This window comes from Ambystoma mexicanum, chromosome 7q (genome assembly GCF_040938575.1).
Source record: "Ambystoma mexicanum isolate Mex_15411 chromosome 7q, UKY_AmexF1_1, whole genome shotgun sequence".
In the NCBI taxonomy this organism is placed as follows: Eukaryota; Metazoa; Chordata; class Amphibia; order Caudata; family Ambystomatidae; genus Ambystoma; species Ambystoma mexicanum.
Genome location: NC_090941.1, coordinates 677153657 through 677175163, shown reverse-complemented (window position 1 = coordinate 677175163; position 21507 = coordinate 677153657). Strand labels below are relative to the sequence as shown.

Sequence of the window (21507 nt, the reverse complement as noted above, 5' to 3'; positions counted from 1 at the left end):
CATGGAACCAACATATGTTTCCATTTTGGGTACAGAAATGCAGACATGGGCTGTTTTCACAATTCCATCTACAAGGGAATACTGAGGGTCTGCAATGACCCCTGGGATCATTGCGTGACCCCCTTCAATTGCGCTGTGACAGGGGAGAGCAGGAACAGTGGAATGGGTAATAGGAGTGGCAACATTGCGCACACATTCCTCTATAAAAGTGCCTTTAACTGTTCCATTCCCTTACCCACCACGCCCCTACCTGAATTATGCAGCCACACTTCTAGTGATCTGTTGACTGTCTCCTGGAAATTAGCCTGCGCCTCACCCTATAGTGACCCCATCACCTTCTGCTGCTGCCTCGCACTGACAAGGACCTCCCACCAGCAGTTTGATACTTCTCCCAGGAGTTGCTGCCTTTTTTGTTTTATTTCTACCTTTATCGACCGACAGCTGGCTGCAACTGTGTGCATCGGGTGAGCCCTGTTGACACCTCACATGTTGAGAGCAGGGGATTATCTCCATCTTCACCACAGTGAACAGTCTCTCCACCAAGGACCCCTCATTAACTGAGGCAACCCTTGCTCACCTCCAGGGATCACCATTCTCCCGGAAGAACTCGTCCTGATACTGAAACAAAAAACGGACCTTCAGCTTCGGTTCCCATGGGGGTTTCTTTTCCCTTTCTACACACATTTTGGAATGGCATTCGTCCCCCTGATGCTCCTGGGACTTAGGACGCCCCTCTTCTCCATTCTCTAGATTTTTGGAATGGGCGCTTCATGGATTACCCCCAGTCTGCTTCCATTTCCTCAATGAAGCCTATTGTCTACTCCTTCTGCTGATTTGGGGGGAACTTGTCTCCATCTCTGTCTTGCTTGTGCTCTGTCCCCTTCAGACCCTCTCTTACTTTCTCTATTCTACTTTTGCTATCCTCTCTTCTTCTTGGACTTTTCACATCCATTTAGATTCTTGACAGACCTGTGCCTTCTCTTTTCTCTTACTCCCCCCTTTCCCGACCCACCTCGCCTTTCCATGCTGCTAGTAGCTAGGACTAGTAACAAGTAATTGTGAAGTATAGGATGTGTACCTATTTAAATAATTAAACATTATTAATTAAAGCATGCTGCCATTTCCATACCCTTAAGACGATCAACTATGCATATTCCAAAAGTGCAGTTTCATGCTAAAATGTGCTTTTTTTTTTTAGGGCAATCGGCATTTATTACACTAATGCAAAAGTTGGGTTATATAATTGTACACATCATTTTTGGTTGCGCCAAAAAGAGCATCTTTGCAAATGAAAATCGGACTCCAGATTTAACTTCATTACCGGGCCCCACTGAAACAGCAAGGAAACATCTCTGTTTGCATAAGTAGTGCAGTTGTGTATCCATATAAAGTGACACCAACGTTGACTCTTTCCACACCTCTGGAATGGCCTTGCACGGCAAACTTTTAAAACAAATCCCAATAAAAGTGCACATTTATATAATATCACAGAAGCAGAAGACGGGGACCATGTCCGAGCCCCAGCTCAACCAGATCATAGAATGAATCGCATCCAACAATATTTATGTCTGCAGACACATCATTGAAACTTTCTTTGGTATTTTAATCCATGAACGTTACTAATGAAAAAAATACATGGGACATTCATCTTTCCACACATGGATGTAGTTATTTATCCATTTCTTTTGGCACGGCAACACCCTCTATGCTTTTGTTCCATTCTCTATTTGGCCTCCATCCCAATGAAACCCCACAGATAATCTCTTGCATAACCACCCTGGACAACCACACCCACATGAATGTATGGGTGCATCCAAGAAAAAGAAGGACTGGTCAAAAGCTTCTCCATAACAGACATCTCCAATCCGTGAGTCAGACCTAGAAGTCATGCTGGTAAGCCAGTGATTTGGTTTGCTCAACTCTCTCGTTTATTAAAATACATTTTATTTCTTTTCAGTGTCCTGCTACTGTATGCAATATATAACTTGTGACAGCTGGTAACACCACCAAGTTTAAACCTCAATATGTTTTTTATCCCATACACTCTTCCCGCAGCACAGCAGCAACGACATCAGCCAGAGCTTGAAAGGAATGGTCAAGCCTTCCTCTGCCCTGCCTGGCCCTGTACAACTCTGCAGCCCTTAGGAGGGCAAACAGCAACCTTGGCCTATGTGGTCATGGATTATTCACTTCATTGCTGGCCCCATCAGTCCAATCACCTAGTGCCCCAGATAAGTACAGTAAAGCAAATGGCAAGTTCTGTTAGGCCCTGTTTCGGGCGTGTAAAGTCCTAGCCTTGCGCCCCCTCCCCCACTCAGTAACCTGCACTACTACCAACGGCAATGTGAGTTATAATTGTCACTATGGTAGGTTTGACTCAAAGTTCACTTTTATGCTTGCTTAATTAACTCTTGCTGTTTGTTCGCCTTTTAGCTTCAAACAATGTACCTTTCATGGAGACTTTCGAATGGGCTACTTCCTTTCACCGGACAACTCCGTTACTTAGCGTTGGTGATCTCACAGCTGTCTTTTACTTCAAAGTTCATTCACAGGTCTACCTTTCTTTGTATCTCATCCACACGCGTGCAGCCTTCACTTGTGATATAATGTTGCTACTTCATCCACTTTAACACGCACCGGTCTCTCAGGTTGCTTGCCAACTCACTGGCTGTGTGTGCTTCTTTCTTGGTTTGCGTTTTACAATCCACGAGTCAAGGCTAGTACCACAGGCTTGGCCTGGCCTCCCCAACTCTGCCGTTCACACGGGAGGGTCACTGCTGTCCTTGAAACACAATGCAATCTTCACTTGTGGGATCTGGCCTTCTCCGCGTGTCTATCGTGGTCTGTCGGTGGCAACAACCTCCAGTATGGAACCCTTGGGGTTTTTGGCCTGCTGCTCATGTCCCTTGGTCCGTTGCTCTGCTCGAGTAGGTGTGCCTTTGTCCCAGAAGTTCTGCTCGTACTCGTGTTCCGCCTTGCTCAGAGTGTGTCTTTAGGTGTTGTCTTTTATTCATGTGAGGAGAGCTAACTGGTATCAGGTGTATGCACTTAGTGTAAAGTGCCTGACTTTACCTTAGCCAATTAACGGGACATGTCCAGTATAATGTGAGAGGGTTAGTCTGGTTATTCTCAGTCGCCCTCTTCCTCAGTCCAGTGTTTGTGTAAAAAGGGGAGGGAGTTGGGACTTCGGAAAATTCTACAAAATGGAATAGGGTAGTTGAACAAAAAATGGGGGAACACCGCATCTCACCCCCATTCCCTGAAGACCCATCACCCAGATGATCCTCCCACACTGGTCCACCCCCAGGGTCTGGATCTAAAGGCGATGGACTTGCCCTGGACACCTGAGTGATCCCAACGGACTAGCGGGTGAGACACCCTCTGGTTTCTCACTGTGGGTAGTGAGGTGGTGGGATGGGCGGACCACCATTCAAAGAATAAGAAAAGAAAAAATGCCACAAAGTAACTACCAAAAACTAAATTACCACCCAGTGATTTTTGTTGATGAAATCACACAACTGGAAACAGGCTTTATATTCTCTAGATCAGCCAATGGACCCCAAGAGATACTTCTGGCCCCATTCTTTTGACCCTCCCCAGGAAAGGTGTTATTTTTTATTTAGATTTTATTTTATTGAGTTTTGTAATGTGCTACATTTCAAGCAAGCTGCTTCCAAAAAATAGTGCTGGGTTCAATGGAAAGTGAGAAAATGAGCAAAAGTTCATTATACTTATAATGGCACACTCACAGGTGGCCTTCAGAGAGCTTGTTTCAAGTAATGAGCAATGCAGACAGGTCTTGCGGCGGATGTCCTTGCCAATGTCTGACAAAAGTGAATCATTCAGTGGCTGACTTTGCTAGTATCCATAGTTTGACTTCTCTTTTGAACTTACTCATGTTCTGATTTAGTCTAATGTGGAAGGGGGTGGTATCCGGTGACATGACCATACCACTTGATCAGCAGTGGGTACTCATTGTGGACTAGTATGGGTTTACAATTTATCATCCTAATCCACTTTGACCTATATCCATTCATATGTCTGGTTTTAAATTCCCTTTGGAAGGAATTGAAGGTTCCCTATTACATTGCGCACATTACATTGCCTGTATGCACCATTTGGCCAGTGAGGAAATCTTGCTATTCCTATGAATGAGTGAGTGCTCCAACCCGAGAATCCCTATAGATCTGCTCTGCGTTCACTTTCCCAGGTTCAGAGTCGGAGAAGGTATATCATTTTGAGGTGTGGTGCTCCAGGTGCTCAGTATTTAAGCCTCTCCATGCAGGAGCACTTTGTTGTTGCACTGAGTTCACATCGAGACGCTCTTGGTTTGCAATGTCATTTTGTGGTGTGTCCTGTTTCTGCTGTTCCAGAACCTGCACCAGTTCCAGTTTCAAAACCCGTTGCTCCCTGCTCGTAGTACTTTGATGTATGCATGCAGCCTTGCACATTTTGTGCCAGAAACCTACCTGTATCCCTGTGCCACCTGACCTGCAATCCTGTGTCCTCTGCCTGCAACCCCCTACACAATGCCACTAGTTATCTTATTCCCTGCTGTGAGGGGTCATAAATGTGAGGTGGACAACTTGTTAAAGGTTTTTCATAGGTAGCCATTTTATTAACTCATAAGGGTTTGACAAACACCTCACTATCCCTAACCTAAAGAGGATTTCCCTGCGTATCAAAATAAACTAAAGGAAAACAGTCTAATAAAACATAATCTGTCCCACACACTTATACATACATCAATGTCATAGGGGCAATATATAGCAATTCAAATGTAACAGAAATACCAGTTATATTCAACAAAAATCTAACAACTGTGTATCCGTGTAACCTGGGTCGGATCCCCCTACCCCAGATTCAATGCAGGATTTTCAATCAAAGGTTCAAATAAGGAAGTTCCTTGTTGTAGCCAAGTTTTGATCATAAAGTTCTTCTTACTCCAAATGTCTCTGACTTGGACTTTAACAAAGGTTCAACCAAGTCTTTATATCTTCATGTATAGACATACATTCAACACAGCTTCTTCTCCTTAAGGAAACAAAAATCCTTTCACAGTTCTTCTGTATCAACAACATTGTTTTGTCAGGATGATTCCACCACAATTTAGTGAACACTTCAGTGGTCTTTCCACTTCTTCTACAAAACCTTTAACCATACAGCAGTACTTATGATTTCTTCCTGGTCCACTAACCTGCCAGGACTACCACTAAAAAAGCCCTGTTCCTGGTATACTCGCCTGCCAGGACAAAAGTTCCCAACACTACAAGTACTGTGGTGAGGTTTACTTCAAACCTTTTGGAAAAGTCTAACTTTCAACAATATCGAAATTCACAACTTCTTCTTGGAAGACATGATATACATTGGTGCTGTTTATTCCACTGTTGTATTTGAAAAATGCAATGCAGGTTATGCGCCTCTCCTCCTTGATGCTTTCTACCAGGAGGGCCTCTCTCCTGCCACCCTTGTTTTCTAACTTCTACATCAAATAGCTGCTGACAATGTTTCTTTTTACACTTACCCCTCTTTGACTTAGGCAATGCTTGTTGATGTCTTGTTAAACTATTGCCTCTTCCTCACTCTGGCAATAATGGTCACAAAATTTCTGCAATAATGTTCTCTGGTTATTTAGCCAATATGGATTATATGCTTTTTGGAGAATTGACCCGTCTTTACTTTGGCAATGGTGGTTATTGTTAGCTTGCTTCAGTATTGCCTCCTATTTGTCTTGGCAAAAATGTTGGCTTTGATAGCAATGATTATAACCTTCCTTTTCTTGTTGTTTTACAAAGTTCTTATGCCAATGTGACTTCTTTACATTAGTTTGATATTTAAAATTGTTATTAGTGGTGAGTGGTCGATTCCAGAGCATACCGGGATTATCCGACAATGGTAAACTCACTAGTGTCTGCACACACCTTCGCTTGATCCACTGCCACTGTTTGTTCTGCCTCAGCTGCCTTCTGCATGGCAAACTGCTTTGGTTTTCCTGCGGCCCGCTCCAATCGGGAAAGGACTTTTTCTCGCTCCTAATGCACTCCGGTGCTCGCCAGCCAACCGGACACAGCACCAATAAGGAGGGCCTCTCTCTCTAAGGGGAAAGCCTGCTACAACACAGCTTCTTGATGCGCAACCTCTACATTCATTTAAAGCCATCAAGTTTTGAGACCCTTTCAGGACTGACATCTGCTCCAAAGACAGCGGTGGCTCCGGCGGCTCTGTTTCCTTTCTTCTTCCACGGAAACTTCCACTGGCAACCACTGCAACTACTCCATCACCTTGTTCTAATGACCTGCACGTTAGAGCGCCTTAAATACCCAGAGGTCACGCTAGGGTGTGGGCCATTAGGATCATTTAATGACATTCTGCAGTTTCGTGCCTCTGAGCCCCTCTTCCTCATCCGAGTACCTAGGACATTGTGGGACTTGAAGTCCCAAATGTTCGGATTACTTTCTATGTTCTGTATATTGTCTTCAACTTTTTTCAGTTTACTCTTATCATTAACTACATCTTTAGAGGGAGGTTTTAGAGGGATCAAGATTTGGTTCAGACTTAAGAGAGAATCATATTCATCAGAAGCCAGACAATTAATGTTCTGTTTCCTATGTTGATTATAACAGTTTTCACAACCAAGAAGATGGTTAGCATTGGGAAGGGAAGCCTCTCTCTGGCAAGTCATTGCATATTCTGATGTGCAGTAGCACCTTTGAGCGTTCTTATGCAGAGAATGGGATTACCATAATAAATGATCTCCGACCCAAATAACCAGACTCAGAGAAAATGGCACAATATTACTTCATTATCAGTTCAATAAATTAGAGAAACCTGGCGAACATCAAATTGTAGTCCACACACTCTCAACCATATTTTAATTCACAAAGGCTTTATACCTCGATGTGCATCAGTTATGACGTCATCCGACATGGCAAATAATAAAACATATCCATTGGAGGGAACATATAAACCTATTTATCATTTAGGTGTTAGTAACATAATTGGCTGGCCCTTATCTGGCAGGCATACCTTAAACCTCCCTCCAACTACATATAACACAGATTGTAGTAGGCTAACAGCGGATGGGCCCCTGCAACAATGTATGCTCACTGTTGCATAGGCCCTCATGACTGGTCAGCATTCACTCCCAACCATGGACATTCGGTTTGTTAACAGCCCGTAAGCAAAACGAGACCTAGGTGCTGAGAACAATGTCAGACTAATGCCCACTTGCCCAATTATTCGACCATCTCTCATCAGCCAAGGCTTCTTCTTTGTACTTTAGCTTCTCTGGAACTTTAAAGGGAGTTAAAACACACTGTTATCTTCACCTGGGGCTTATGAATAGGCCTTGTTTTCTGGCCTTTTACCACACGTCTTAAGAGATAATATTTTTGTCCATCTCGCCTTTTTATTTAGTGCTATTTGATTCAATTATCCTGGGTGTCATGACTCTCTTCTGTCTCACATATGCTTTTTGCTTTTTTTATTGTTCAATACTTGCCATTCACAAATGTTCGCTCATTTACCCAATCTAAGAGAAATATATCCTGCATATATTGATTAGCCTTGTTGACTCCCTTTGTACTCTGCAATTGCTTCTTGCTGTAGCATCCTTGATCTATGGACACAGCTATTCTTTATCATACACAAATTCACTTACAGCGTCTGTCAGCTCTGCAGCCCTGATCTCTCTCCTTTGAGCTTTTTTCGTACTATTATTCAGAGCCAACATCCATCGTTTCAATGTGGCTGCTTTACCTATGTTATATTTTCTACTGCAGCAAGCTTCTATGTGACTCATCTACCTTGCGTTTCTGCATATATACATTTACTACACATCTGGTTACTTATCTTCTGTGTACATATCGTTTCTTCTCACTTGTATGCAGGCTTACTCTTGTTTCTTTGGTTACATCTTCATTCTTCAAGTACCAACATATCGTTTCAGGGCATCATAGTTTCTTCTTCTATGACATCACTTTAGACCCGTCAGATTTTCTTTACAGTTCTTCGATGTTCAGCGGTGTCTGCAAATCTCCTGCAACCACTTCAGTTTAAGGGTACATTCGGTACGGTTGTCTGAGTGCATAACGTCTTTCATACACCAGATGTGGTATTCAGATAATACCTGGTGTCATGTACAACGTCTTACGGTCTTTTATCCAATTTGTCGGGGGTGAGGATGCAGGTTTTATCAATAACGTACACGTCTGCTCCTCTAAACTGGTATCATGGAAATCTCTCCCTCTGAGAAGACAAATACTGCGTCCCTCCCAGCAGAGTCCTCCTATTCCTTTGGGGCACTCCCAGGTGATCCTCCCAGGTAACACCACACCCAGGGTTGGGATCAGGTAGAGGCTGCCTTCCCCTTGCCACCTGGGAGGAGACTTTAAGTAGGGTCTCTGGGAGGACTCTGCAGGATTCATCACACTGCCTTCAATTCCTTGCTCTGTGCCCACAGCCCTTGTTATCGGCCTGTAATTTCCTTAATTCCAATCCCGAGTTTTATTTCCTAGGTTCCTTGATACCAGTCTGCAGTACAGTTCTTGTTATTCCAGTCCTGAGTTTAGTTCTTAGTTTCCTTGTTACCAGTTTTCAGTTCAGTACTTGTTAATTTAGTCCAGATTTTTCAGGCTGGAGTTTCCGAGTCCTTTGTCTGTAGTTCAGTCCATTGTTCTTTGATTCCAGTCCATAGTTTCCAGTGTGCATTTCAGGTCCACAGTACCCTTGCGTTTTCTTTCAAGTCCTATTGCTTACGCTCTCGCACCCCTTGTTTTCTGCCTTGACCCTTGCTTACTTCTACTTTCTGTTCCTTATCTGGATATTCCTGTGAAAGATGGTGTTACTTTTTTTCCCTCACTAGCGCCTATGTCATTCGTTTGTCCAGAGTTGGCTGATTAAGTTTCAGTTCCTCTCATAAGGATCAGTTTAAAAGCCATGTTCCTGCTAGCGAGCTTGTACCTGGGACATACTGCTCCAGAGTCTGTCATTCCTTCTGTTCAAGTACCCCAAGCCAATAACGTTCCATCACCACATTCACTTTGGGGTTGTAAAGAATATCCAGTTTAGGTACGATGCACTCTCCCTGTTTACTTAGACTTTCCACCTGCCCATTATCAGTGTCTTCAGAACCTTCCTCCCCTCAAGCTCTAGACAACGGAGCAAGAAGGATCTTCTGCATTCAGCTTTATAGGATACAATGTACACAGCAAATACATATCATTGGAAACTCTGTTTCCAGTCAGTCCATTTCTCTTGGGCCTCACCCGGGCTTGGTAGGCAGGGGCTGGCCTTGGCATGCTTTGTGATTTGATCAATGTAGGGTTGCAAGTTGCAGAGCTAACCAAAACATCTTGACCAGTGTGCTGCAACAGGGATGGACCATGTTGTGCATATTACTCCAAACACAACAACTCCATTACTGCTGTTATTACCTGGTCTGGGTGCCTTAAATTGGTGCATCATGCCCGGTTGAGAGTGTCTCTGTTGAGGTGGAACACAAAATAACAATTAATGGCTTATGAAGGGGATAGGGACTCCCTGATGCGGCCAAAAGTAGCAAAACTTTGTTGCACTCAGCAGCGTCTGGAAAGCCGCATTCCTCATCTTTGGGCCTCCCCAAGCGCATGAGCGGCTCAGACGTTGGGCCTACCTCAGTACCCCTTCTTTACACTGGCTTCTTCAGTTGGGTAGGCGCTGGCAAGACCGGATATACCTGGATCATCCGCAGCCATGACCGGGAGGACCTGGTGCACAGTGGATGCAGAGTGGAGTGATTCTATAGGCCCATGCCACTGCTCCACTCCCGCAGGAGTCACTTAGTCATATGCTTGCGCCACGCTCCATGAACCTGCAAGCCTGACTTTTTTATTTCCTTTTGGTTGGAGCCATTATAACCAGTGAAGAGGCATCCACAGATATTGTCCTTGTTTTTCTTTGGACCAGGTGGGTTTCACTGCAGGGTCCTCAGGCCACGCCACCAAAATGTTGTGTGATCCCTCAGGAATGATCACGTCGAGCACAGTCCGTTGGAAAAGGTCCAAATGACTTATTGTAGATTAACTATACAGAACCCAAGAGCAGAGACCTCCAGTTAAGCAGTTCTCCTTCAACTGTCATTTTCCTTCAGTCATTCAAACCCCACAAGCTATCCCAGGAGTCCATGTCAACCACATGGGGATGTCACCAATGTCAAACACGAATTAGTGACATCAGTACCTGCACTATGAGGTCCCTGGTGACAGAAACGAATGTTTGCCACATAACACATAAAGTAATACAAATGCAATATAACAATGGACAGGGACATTCCGGTAAAAGCAGGGCTACTGTTTTTTATGTTATCTGAAGAGACTGGAGTATAGTCTACAGGATATATAGCTGCTTAGTTTCAGTGCCTCAAACAGGATTGAAACCAAATTGATGATCAAGCATGAGATTGGCTTCTTTTGAGTGATGTTGGATTTGAAAGATCACTATTTTCTCCACTTTATTGTCTGCAAAGGGGATATTTGCAATGGGCGGGGAGTTCACTGGTAGTGTGGGGGTAGGGTTGACTTTTTTTCGGGAAGGGTGCAACACAGGCTTTTTTTCAAGTCAAACCTGCAATGAAGGAGCGTCGCTGGGGGTACCAACGTGATCATATGTTGTTTCAAAAAGGATGCACTTCTGGAATGTCTAATGATTGTGTCCATGTCAACTGGTTTAAAAGCATTGAAAATCTTCGGAGTCTCCTGATCATTATCCTTTTTTAGGCACTTTTAGGCACAAAGCATACAACATACAGAAAGTGTATACAATACATAGTCAAAACAAGTTCATGTTAATATAATGCCAGTGAAAAACAACTAGAAATGATCACTACGCTTCTTCAGCTTCAAATGCTTCTTCCGGTCCCAGTTCCTGCTCAAATATTGTGCGCTGGCATATACTGACCTCTGGCTAGAACTGGAGAACACGCGTTTTACCACCTAGTGCACCCGCCTCACATCTGCCTCTCCCAGAATCGGGCATAGCCAACCAGCCAGTAACCGTGAGAAGTTGCAAAGTGTATAGTACCCTTTACTTCTACCATGCCACACCCACACAAGCAGTCTGGTGTTTCAAGAAAACTTTAAGGCAGCCACCTTAAACTTTAAAATTAGCTGTCCCATGTGGACACGTGTAAACATAGATCTACATTTGAAGCTTCTGGGCCATCAGTTCTACTCATCCATCTCTACAAAGACCTGTACACCAGTTTCCCTAAAATCGACCTCCTGTCTTTATTCTCAAAAATGTCCTTCAAAAAGCCCTTCTTCCTGATGTCTTTAGGATTTGACCACCATTTCTCAAAGCCCAAATGTACCATCCTAGTTTTACATATTTTTATTGACAGGCTGTTACCAGGTTCAGTATGTTTGAAACTGCTTCCTTAGAAAGGCCTAACTCCACGATTCTAAGGGGAATGGCCCGATAAAAGAGAGATCATGAAGGCCTAACAGACTAACGCCAAGGAACAACCTGGGAAAGATGTACTACAACTGACTTTATTTTGTATCCTGCTATCAAGAAGATACACGTGAAAAGATACATTAATCACGAGGATCACCCGAATCCACATTTTAGGAAGTAGAGAGACACATGGAGGAACCATATTCAAAGTAATGCATACATGATTAATGTTCCAATCATCTCTGAAGAAGAGCGCAGAGCTCGAAACACGTGTTGGCACAGGGACTTGATGAAAACAAATGAATTCATGATATAATTGTCTTTTTGGATATGTCTTTATATATGCGATTGTTCAGTAAGTGGCACAATCTAATACCAGGATATCTTACTTACGAGTCTGGACCTCATGAGACTGGCAGGTTGGGAGGAACACTTACAGAAAGCTCAGCATCTGGACTACCACAACAATGGTAGCATACACTACAGTGATGGCAACAGGAAAGACTCTAACCAACCACAAGTTAACTACAGGGGACACTAAAATGTTCAGTGAATGTAAGTGACTTTTGTTTGTCAGGAGGTAGAACCTCAGGGAAATGAGAGATGTGCTGACAGACTACAGCCCACTTTTTGTTATGTTTTAAGTTATCCTAGCCTTCTGCATGGTCAACTCTCAACGTTAGGATTTATATTGTTCCAGAAACTTGCTTGAACCCATTTTTGGAGTCCAGACTTGTTTGTTTACCCTCTGCCAGAGGTCATCTTTCTCCCTGCCACCAAAACTAAACCCTTGCTTCCATCTTTTATCGCCTTCCCTTCAGACCTCCTCTTGCCATTACATCAAGCTTGTAAAATAGGTGTTCGCTTGGACAGGAGACAGAGGGGAAAGAGAAGAAGTTCAGGGTTGTGGCACTTAGACTCCAGCAGGTTTTTATGGACACTGCCACTGCTGCCAGAATCAACCTTCTTAATGTAAGGAAGATCCACCTCCCACATCACGAACCATTCAGCTAAAACTCTGATGTCTACCCTTGTGATGATCAAACTGGACTACGGCTTGAATCTACTTCTTTGTCTTCACCTCCTCGCCTTCATTCCCCTGAATAAAGGTCTCAATTCCGCTACACACACCCTCTATAACTTACCCGGATCCTCCCCCACCTCTACAGACTGACAACACGCTGGATATCTCTCCATGCGAAATCTTTCTCCAAGTTGCTACTCTTTGTCTTCAAATCTGTCCAGGATCTCTCCCCATTACCTTGCTTACTGCATCTCTCTCTCTACTCTCCCTCCCAAACTCTGTGATCCTCCTCTATCCACAACCTTTCTGTCCACGCTCCTCTGCGCTTCTTCGCTCTACGTGGAATGCTCTCCCTCTGGGCCACCAAACCATCCCATCATTAGAATTGTTCATGACCCTGCTCAAGCTCCACTTTGTCACCAGCGAAGAGTGTCTCCTACTCTACCCCACCTAATAATGCCATGCGCTAATGTATATGTACATTATCCCTTTATAGATGTGGGCACGAGGCCCTCAATGGATATCATATTTAGGATTGATCCCTAGATATAGGCCCTTGTCTTTGTCACTTTACAATACACTCATCACACAATATATTCATAACCGTCCAGACAACCACTGACTATTGTAAAGGCACCCTACCAAGGAAATGATTCGGACATCTTTGCATGTCTTTTTCCCTCATTGTTAAATAAACACAAATGCAAAATACAGTATAGCTTTGGCACAATTTCAATCCCTACCCAACAACACTGATGCAGTACCAGAACTGACAGGCCATTTTGCATGTCAGCATCACGCTCGCAACGGACGGTTCCCCTGTCAACCATCGCTATAAAGACACATTTTTAGCAACTTTTAAGAGTACCTGGTTCTCTGCCGCCACCATCATCATTTTGCCCCATCTTGGAATTGTGTTTGCATTCCTTAAACATCAGACTGGAGCTGTCAAATCCCACTGACTACATACAAGGGACTCTGCTCGTCTGTTGTCATGAGCACATCATGTGAAGAAGGGCAGTGAGCAACTCGTAAGGGCTAGCTCATGAAAGGTGCGAATATGGAAGTCCTAAGGCAGTTCTGTGGTTACAGAACATCCACTGTGAATTTTGCATTTTTAGAAGCTGAAAATAAAACCCATTACATGCCGGGACACAAAAGGGTGGAGGGAACATGATCTAGGTCTTTCTTTGGGCTGCAAAATGCCTTGTCTAGTTAGAAATGACATGTCTTTCCTTGGGGTGGTATTTCCAGTTGATGGGATAAACTTGCCAGAGATAGGGTTTCACAATTTTGAGGTCTGTGGACGTTTAAAGCGAGCTTGTTTTCAAACAAAATTCCTGACGCGATACAGCAGTCAAGATGAGCAATGCAACCGCTCTAAATTAAAGATTGCTTTTCCTTGACATATAAGGAAAAGAACACAACTGATGATGTTACTCCAGCGCCCAGGCTATCGAAATTACTTAGGAAGGGTATATGATGCCAGAGTGTATGCCGTGGGCATAGTCACTTGCCTTAATTGGCAATGTACGCACGCATTTGAATTAGAAATATTTACTAAGAATCTGAATACAGTTTTATGGGATTCTTTTGTTTGTTTCAGCAATTGTTAGTCATAGAAGCATTTGCCTACTCGAACTGCGCCAGTTCACAAAGCTCTGCCAAACTCCGAACCTGGATAGTGTTCCTGGTACCATACCCTATTTATGGGCCAATCATTGATGCGCACGTCATATTCCGGAGTGGCCACACTGGTAAATATTGACATGCATATAATTTTAATCAATATGCTATATACATTGATAACAATTTTCCGAGACAAAAAATAACGTTTATACAAAAACAACCATGTTTCATTATTTTTTATCACGTACAAAATAAATTCTGGCATTTCTCAAACACAACATAGAAAAAAAAAACTAAACACAGTTTCCAGGAAAAATGTTGATTCCGGACCTGACATTTTAGCAGGTGGCACCAAAAGTGCGCGGGGAAGAGAATTAAGGAAACCAAAGGGTACGACTGCGAGGTCGTCAGCGGCAACCACATCCCAGCTCTGAATGCCACGCGCATTGTGGGTTACTGTAGTTCTGAAGGTCACGCACGGCGGAAGCAAGCCGCGAGCGCGTGACCGGCTGGCCTGTCAATCACGGCGGCCCTTCAGAACACCCCGCGCTCCCCGCGCCACCTTCCCTGCAGTTCACATTTTACTTCCCACACATTCGCAGGCCCCGCCGACAGTTACACGCTACTGGCTGACATTTAAAATAATGAAGTAGTTACCGTGTTCCAGCACCTTCAGAGGAAACCAGAAGAGAATGATGGAGTGGATCAAGGCGTTGATGCAGTGACCCCAGAAAACCTGCGGGGAAACAAGCCCAGAGAGTCAGAGGGCTGCCAAAGACGCTTGACCTCTTTCAAACATTCAAGAAATGCTTCATTGTGAAGTTAACTGGCAGAGTATACGGTTTCTGTAACACATTCATATTTCGTCAGTCTGCAATCCTATTTCCTCATCCATCTATGTGTGCCTGACTTCTGCCAGGCGGCTGCCCTGCTCCCCTTGCAGGATTACATTTCCATGTTGCCATCTCATCACTCTGATCGCGGAATTAAGGAAAAAGCGGCCTAAGATTTGTTTCAAAATTCTCGGACTTGTTGCTGTGTAAATTGAAGCAGGCATAGAACAAAGCAGCGTCATCTTTTAAAAAATTGAAATTATTTTACCATATGGCAGCATCTCCCTTTTAGGAACACAATAATTTCCTGTCTGTTTAAATGGCATATTGTGAAGTGCGTTCTATGGGCTCTTGCAATTGCTGTGGGCGCAAGAATCTGAACGGACATTGTAATTTAGTCCAGGCTTTGCTTGGCCATGGTCGAGATTGATTTGTCATAAAACTAAAGCTGTGGAGACCACACCCAGTAAGGAATCCTTCCAGGATGTGATGTCATTGTATTTAATAGGATGTATACTAATTGACCTTTTCACAATTGACCTCGGGAGAATTGACCTAATTTAAAAGGTCAATTAGGACATATATGTGGGGGAAACCCCGCATACAAAACCAATACAAAACCAATACAAAACCCCCCGCAATCCCCCACCCAATACCCTTATATTATTTATAATCCAAAGCCAACCCAATACATACATAAAATTACTAAAATAATGTAAAGGTCAATTGTGCAGAAGGTCAGTTAGGACCACTATAATTAGGTCATTTAGGACAAAAGGTCAATTGTAAAAGGTCAATTTGGGTAATACCATTTAGCGGCCGATTCATGGATTTTTTGCGCCGAAAAACGGGATTTGTGCGCCATTATACCCGCAAATCCCCATTTGTTAAACATGGATTTGCGGGCAGAATGGCGCACAAATCCCTGTTTTTCGGCACAAATAATTCCATGAATCAGTGAATTAATATGTTGCAGGCAGAAAACACAACCAACCTCAACACAATGCACCTTAGCACAAACCGATACCATAGGTCGGAATTATGAGTCTACAAACTAAGTATGAACTCGAAGTGGGATTTTACAGTGCAATTGTCTACTGAAAACATGAATTAAAATCATGAAATAAGCATATAGTGCTCTAGATCCGAGGTCTGACCCTTCTTACACTGTCCTCTTCAATGCTGCCATCGTATTTAAAATCCAACCTCAAGGTAGACTGTGACTAATGCCCTTTCCTCTGACTCCCAACCCCTTCCCCCAGACAGTTGTGCTGCAGCCACCTACTCCCCGCCCGCTACCGCTGCTCTTCTCTCCTGGCAGGACCTTTCCACAATGACTCTGTTGCCGCTTTCATCAGATATACAAAACTGCCACCAGTAACTTTCACATTTTCTGCATCTCCACACACAATATCAGAAGTTAGTTTACTGCCTTTTACTTAACAGAAGCACATTTAGTGCAGCATTACCCACCCTTAACGTGTCCCAACATGCAAACGCTTTTGAAGGGTACTCCATTTTCTTGCGGTTTATTGGCTGCTACCATATGGGGACACTCGCTCCTTGCTCCAATGGGCGACAGTCGCTTTTTGCTCCTGATCTTTGTTCTAATCTACTCTCCCACAACCTTGATGCTTCACCACAAGCTCATTCCTCCTCCGCTCCTCGCTCTGATCTCAGAGGTAGGTGGTTCCCGATTCTCCGGTCTTCCTTTTTCCTCTCCTGTGCTAACCATCTCTTTCTCTCTCACTTGGTACAATAAGAATCTGAGAACCATAAGGAAACCAGGAACCAAGAAAGAAATCCAGGTCCACGTATATCCCTAACGGAGTGACTGAAATATCTTTGGAATGGGACACCAGAGTGAGAGACTGTTATTACAAGGAAACCTTTTGTTGCATCAGTGAATTTTACTACAGTGGAGCCCCAGAGGAGCCATCCTGTACTTTGATTGTACTTTTTGTTACTTTGCATAAGCCATTCCTCAAACTACCCCAAATTTGCTTTGTTAACCCAGAACACTGGGCCTCATAAGTTTGCCGGTCCGGAAACAAGGTTGCTGGTGCTCCCGTGCCCCCACTCCCATAGAGTCTCAGAGGACTCTATGGGGATTAAAAAAATTACTGGTGCCTGACTTCCCAGCCGCCGGAGTCGGAAGGAGCCGGTGGTACCCAGGAGGTCAGGCGCCGGTAAATGATTCTGAGTCAGGCAGCAACCCACCAGTAGCACTGCCCAGGTAATGGTACTGCTAGAAAGCGAGTTGACAGCAGTCGAGTCTGCTGTAATGGACGCTTTTTCTTGGAACTGATCTGCTATATTGTCCGATTCCTGACTGGACAACCCAATGCCTCAGGGGTGGTGTTGCCAGTATTCCTTGAAGAAGTCCAACATCCTGAAAATATCTACACAAGCCAAGCAAATGAAAAAGGGACTTGTGAGTGCTTGCAGTGTTCCTGCTCTAACATCATCATTATGGCAGCAGCCTACTTCGTTTCCCCAGAATAAAAAACTCACATTATTAACCTGAACGATTGTGCCATGTGCTTCACAGATCACTTGATATACTCTATCCAATGTCCCTGAGTCAAAACGTATGTATAACAAAAAATGTAACTAAAAGACAGACTGCTGAGCATGAGAGCAACATAAGAAATGGCAATATAAAGTCAAGTGTAGCACACCAGTTTTCCTTGAATCAACATCAGATAAGTCAATTGAAAGCCTGTGTCCTAGAAATTGGAAAACCTCATCCATGAGGGCACAATTGGGAAGCACAATTCCAAAAACAGGAGTTGGTTTAGATTCATGTTTTTTTTAACTGACATATCTTTTTAAATTACACCATTAAGTGTCTTTTATTCACTTTGTCAATTGACTAATATTACAGACCTATAGATCAAGGAACAACTGAAAGCCAAGAACATTGAAGGGTTTTTATTGTACAGACAGAAAAACAAGGGATTAGGTCTGACTGAATTCACTTCACTGATAAATCAACAGAACAGAAATACTTCAAGCTTCTCAATAGGATCATGGTACTCAGTCCTTCGCTCACTCATTCCTAGTCAGAAACAAAAAGCCACTCACATTCTTTGGGGGTTTGAGTGTGCCACACTTCAGCTATGTGAGTCTTTAAGAGAAACTGCTGCTCTTGTGAGATAATTTGATATAGTAGTCATCTTTCTTTAGGCAAAAGGAGGTATTGAATGTGATTACCTCATTGTAAAAACTAATTTGATGGACCATATATAAATATACCTCAAGGACACTGAGAATTCCCTTTGCCTGCAAATATTGAGAGTGTAGCCTGGTTGCATTGCTGATTTGGAGGCACTGGTGTCGCATGCAGTAGGGCGTTTCTATAATTTGCCTTGTGCTGTAGGTGAAATTTGATCTTATTGCTGCTGGTGAGCAGATAATTCATTGTCTTACATTGGATTTTAAAAAAGCACATTTAATGTTGCTGTGAATTTGACTGAGGTAGTCAAAAAAGGCTTTTGTTTTTTTTCTGGTCTAAGTGTTCCGAAAATGCAAGCACATATTGCACACATGTGGAGCCCATTATGGTGCTTAGGACTTGTTTATAGTATGTTTATTCGAACCACAATTATTCTTCAAAACCAAACTCAATTTTGCTAAGAATACAGGATTTCGATCAGCATTCTTTTTCGGATGCTCCAATCCCATCCTCGCGGGGAATATTGAATATAAACTAACCACATATTAAGTGGCTAGGAAAGTGTTGTTAGTCCAAATGTTTAATTTCTTTACTTTGTTGATGACATCAGCTGTATCCTTAATAAAGTTGTCACCTATTGCGATAATTTTTTGCTAATAAATATCAATTTAAATCACAGTTTCTTCCATCAAAACATCATACACAGAATATTATATGTATTCCTACTGGAAACGTCTGAATTTTGTGTAGCTTCAGTAAGTGGTACAATACTGGTGGCTAGATTTTTGTTAAATGTACCATTGTTTGTAAGGTGATATCGCCTAAACATTGGCCCACAGTTAGGGTAGCTTCAATTAGTTTCCAGATTTCACCAGTGGGGTTATGTTGCAGGGGTAAGTGTGTTAGTCTCAGTATCAGACTACTGTTGTATTACTTCTGTAGGGTGTTGTGTTGAGTCCATTCTAAAAATCACACCACTCTTTTCAGCTTTCTTGATGGTAATATGTTTGTCATTGTGCAAGGTAATAAGGGCTTCTCTTTCACGTTTAGTGAAATTTAAAAGATTTGTCTCCAACTCTTTAACTTCCCGTTAGGATTAGGGGTTAGGGTAGGTTGTTAATGTTGCATTAGTAAAAAGCAGTGAAATCACTTTTAGCAACACATTGGGCCTCATTACGAGGTTGCCGGACCGGTAAAAACAATACCGGTATTCTTGCTGGTACTGTTGTTACTGGATCGGCAAACTCTGAGTTGTGCTGCGGGTGCCTTTCATTCCGCCAGGTCTGCCCTGGTGGAATGAAAGGCACCCGCGAGTACAGCATGCCTGTAGCATCGGCACCATTGTGAACAGTGCTGGTGCTACAGGCATCCCCATTCCCATTGAGCCCTGTGGGGCTTAATGGTAATGGGGATCTACCGGCACCCGGGAAAGGGCAATTACCGGGTCTGGCGGGGTCGGAATACACCAGTAATTGCCCATTCGCGGGTGCTGGACTTTCATGCCGGTATGGAGGTAGCCTTGCCGCTCTTACCGGCAAGGCTACCTCAACCTCGTACTGAGGCCCATTATGTATATAGGCTTTATAGGTTGTGTAGGTACTGCTTCAGAAAAAATAAACTTTAATTTCAATGTGTCAAAGATTTAATTTAATTCAATCTCAGTTTCAAATGTTACATTTTTGTTAGTTAGCAACTTCATCCCTTTTTCCAGCAAAGATCTTACAGCGGATGGGAGCTTTTCTTTAATCTTACTCAGCATTGCTGATTTTATGATCTTGTAATTTGAACTGATTTTCCTCTTCTGACTACAGGTGGGTTATTTTTGTGCAGTTCTAGAAAAGGGTCGACTGAAGTCAAAGGACCACGCAACGTGGTCACGGTTCCTCACCCAAAGATAATTGATTTGTTCTGAAGGCCTTAGTGGTTGTGGATTGCTCTGCGGTGTCAGATGATTGGTATGTGCCAAACGGATGGAAATACCTTGTGCAGCGTGGTCCTGATGTTTCATCCAGCCTCGTGTATACAGGTTAAAATGTATAGTCAAATGTTATCACAATTGAACTTAAAAAGCCATACATGACCAACATCAACATAGTTCTGGCCTGAGAAACACAAATTATTGGGAAAATAGGTAGCAGCAGTAACAGTGAACTATCCCACATCCCTTCTTCCCTGTATTCTCCTCCTCGCTGCTGTGCTTCATGCAGTACTTTCTAAGTGAGTAGTGCAATATCTCTCTCTGTGAAATCCAATGGCCATGACTTTGGGACAGGCTCCCAAGTCAAGGGATTTCTAAAAGTATGGCGTCTTTAAAAAGGGATAAATTTTCTAAAGCTGCCTTTCTCTTGCTATTCGTCCCTTTTGGACCCCACCATGGTCTCTTGACTTTTCAAGTCCTAACTGGACAATCCAGATCTCAGCCAGAGGCTTTCTTCAGGGAGTTGGCTAGGGTGATATGATAAACTTTCTTGCAGGAAATCAGCATATCAGACGTGAACTATCCAATTTTTGTACTCAAATTGGTACATTTTACAATTGCTAGGCAGACCAAGTAAAGTTCCAGGGCTGATTCTTACTCAGCTTTTACTGGCAAACCTCAGCTCTGTGTATTTCATAGCCTTCAAGAGTGCAATATATTGACTCCCAGGTGGGGGCAGGGGGCCTTCCAGTTGCAGATGGCAATGAAAAGCCCCTTCAAAGAAGTTCCTTCGTCCATGTTTGCTCATTGGGAATGTCGGGCAATTAAGCATGCAGGGATCAACATCTCTCTTTTTGTGCCACACATTCCGCTTGAGGATCTATTGCCACCACGTTTTTGTTTACAGTTGAAGCCAGGTTGGAGGAGAACATAAAGACTGCTGACTGATCCAGTGAATCCACATTTAAGAGTTTCTATTTCAAGCCTAGTGAGGAGGCTGCTTTGTGGGTGGTAGGTAAGCTTGGAACAATACTCTCCTCTGGTCTTGCAATAGAATGCAGTTTCCTCAGAGTGAGTAGCAAAGGGAGCTCTGCTTCTATTAACGACACAGAGGTGAGCATTATGCCTCACATTTCAGGACTGTTGTTCCGGGATAACTTTCGCTGATTTGATCTGTGTTGATAATGTACGTTCTGGGCAAATGGCAATACCTGGTTTGCTCCCAGATGAGGGGGCTGACTCCTCACACAGTCTTGTTATGTTGGTTACATCTGGAGGCCGCAGGTTCTGGTAACAGTTCAGAGCTGGCGTCTGAAGTTAGTTGGAATGCTCTCCAGCTGTTCAGCGTTCACTACAAGTAAAATTAAACTTCAGAAGTCCCCAGAGTTTGCTCGGAGGTTTAGTAGTTTATATGTTTGCTTTGTTTCCCAAAGCTTTGAAGTATACAAAGTGAAACAAAATATTGGCCTCTCTGCCTATAATAGAACCACTA

At 43.3% G+C, this 21507-nt stretch overlaps 1 protein-coding gene across 3 annotated transcripts in view; it reads right to left on the bottom strand.

Moving 5' to 3' along the window:
* Window positions 1-21507, bottom strand: part of ATP8A2 (ATPase phospholipid transporting 8A2) — a 3773191-nt gene that overhangs the window by 931547 nt on the left and 2820137 nt on the right. For all 3 annotated transcript variants that reach the window (XR_011284127.1, XM_069639892.1, XM_069639893.1), the window contains exon 30: window positions 14744-14822. Coding sequence is in view for 2 of the 3 variants with exons in the window: in XM_069639892.1 (XP_069495993.1) it covers window positions 14744-14822 (79 nt within the window). In the remaining variant the exon portion in view is untranslated. The remainder of the gene's footprint in view (window positions 1-14743; window positions 14823-21507) is intronic.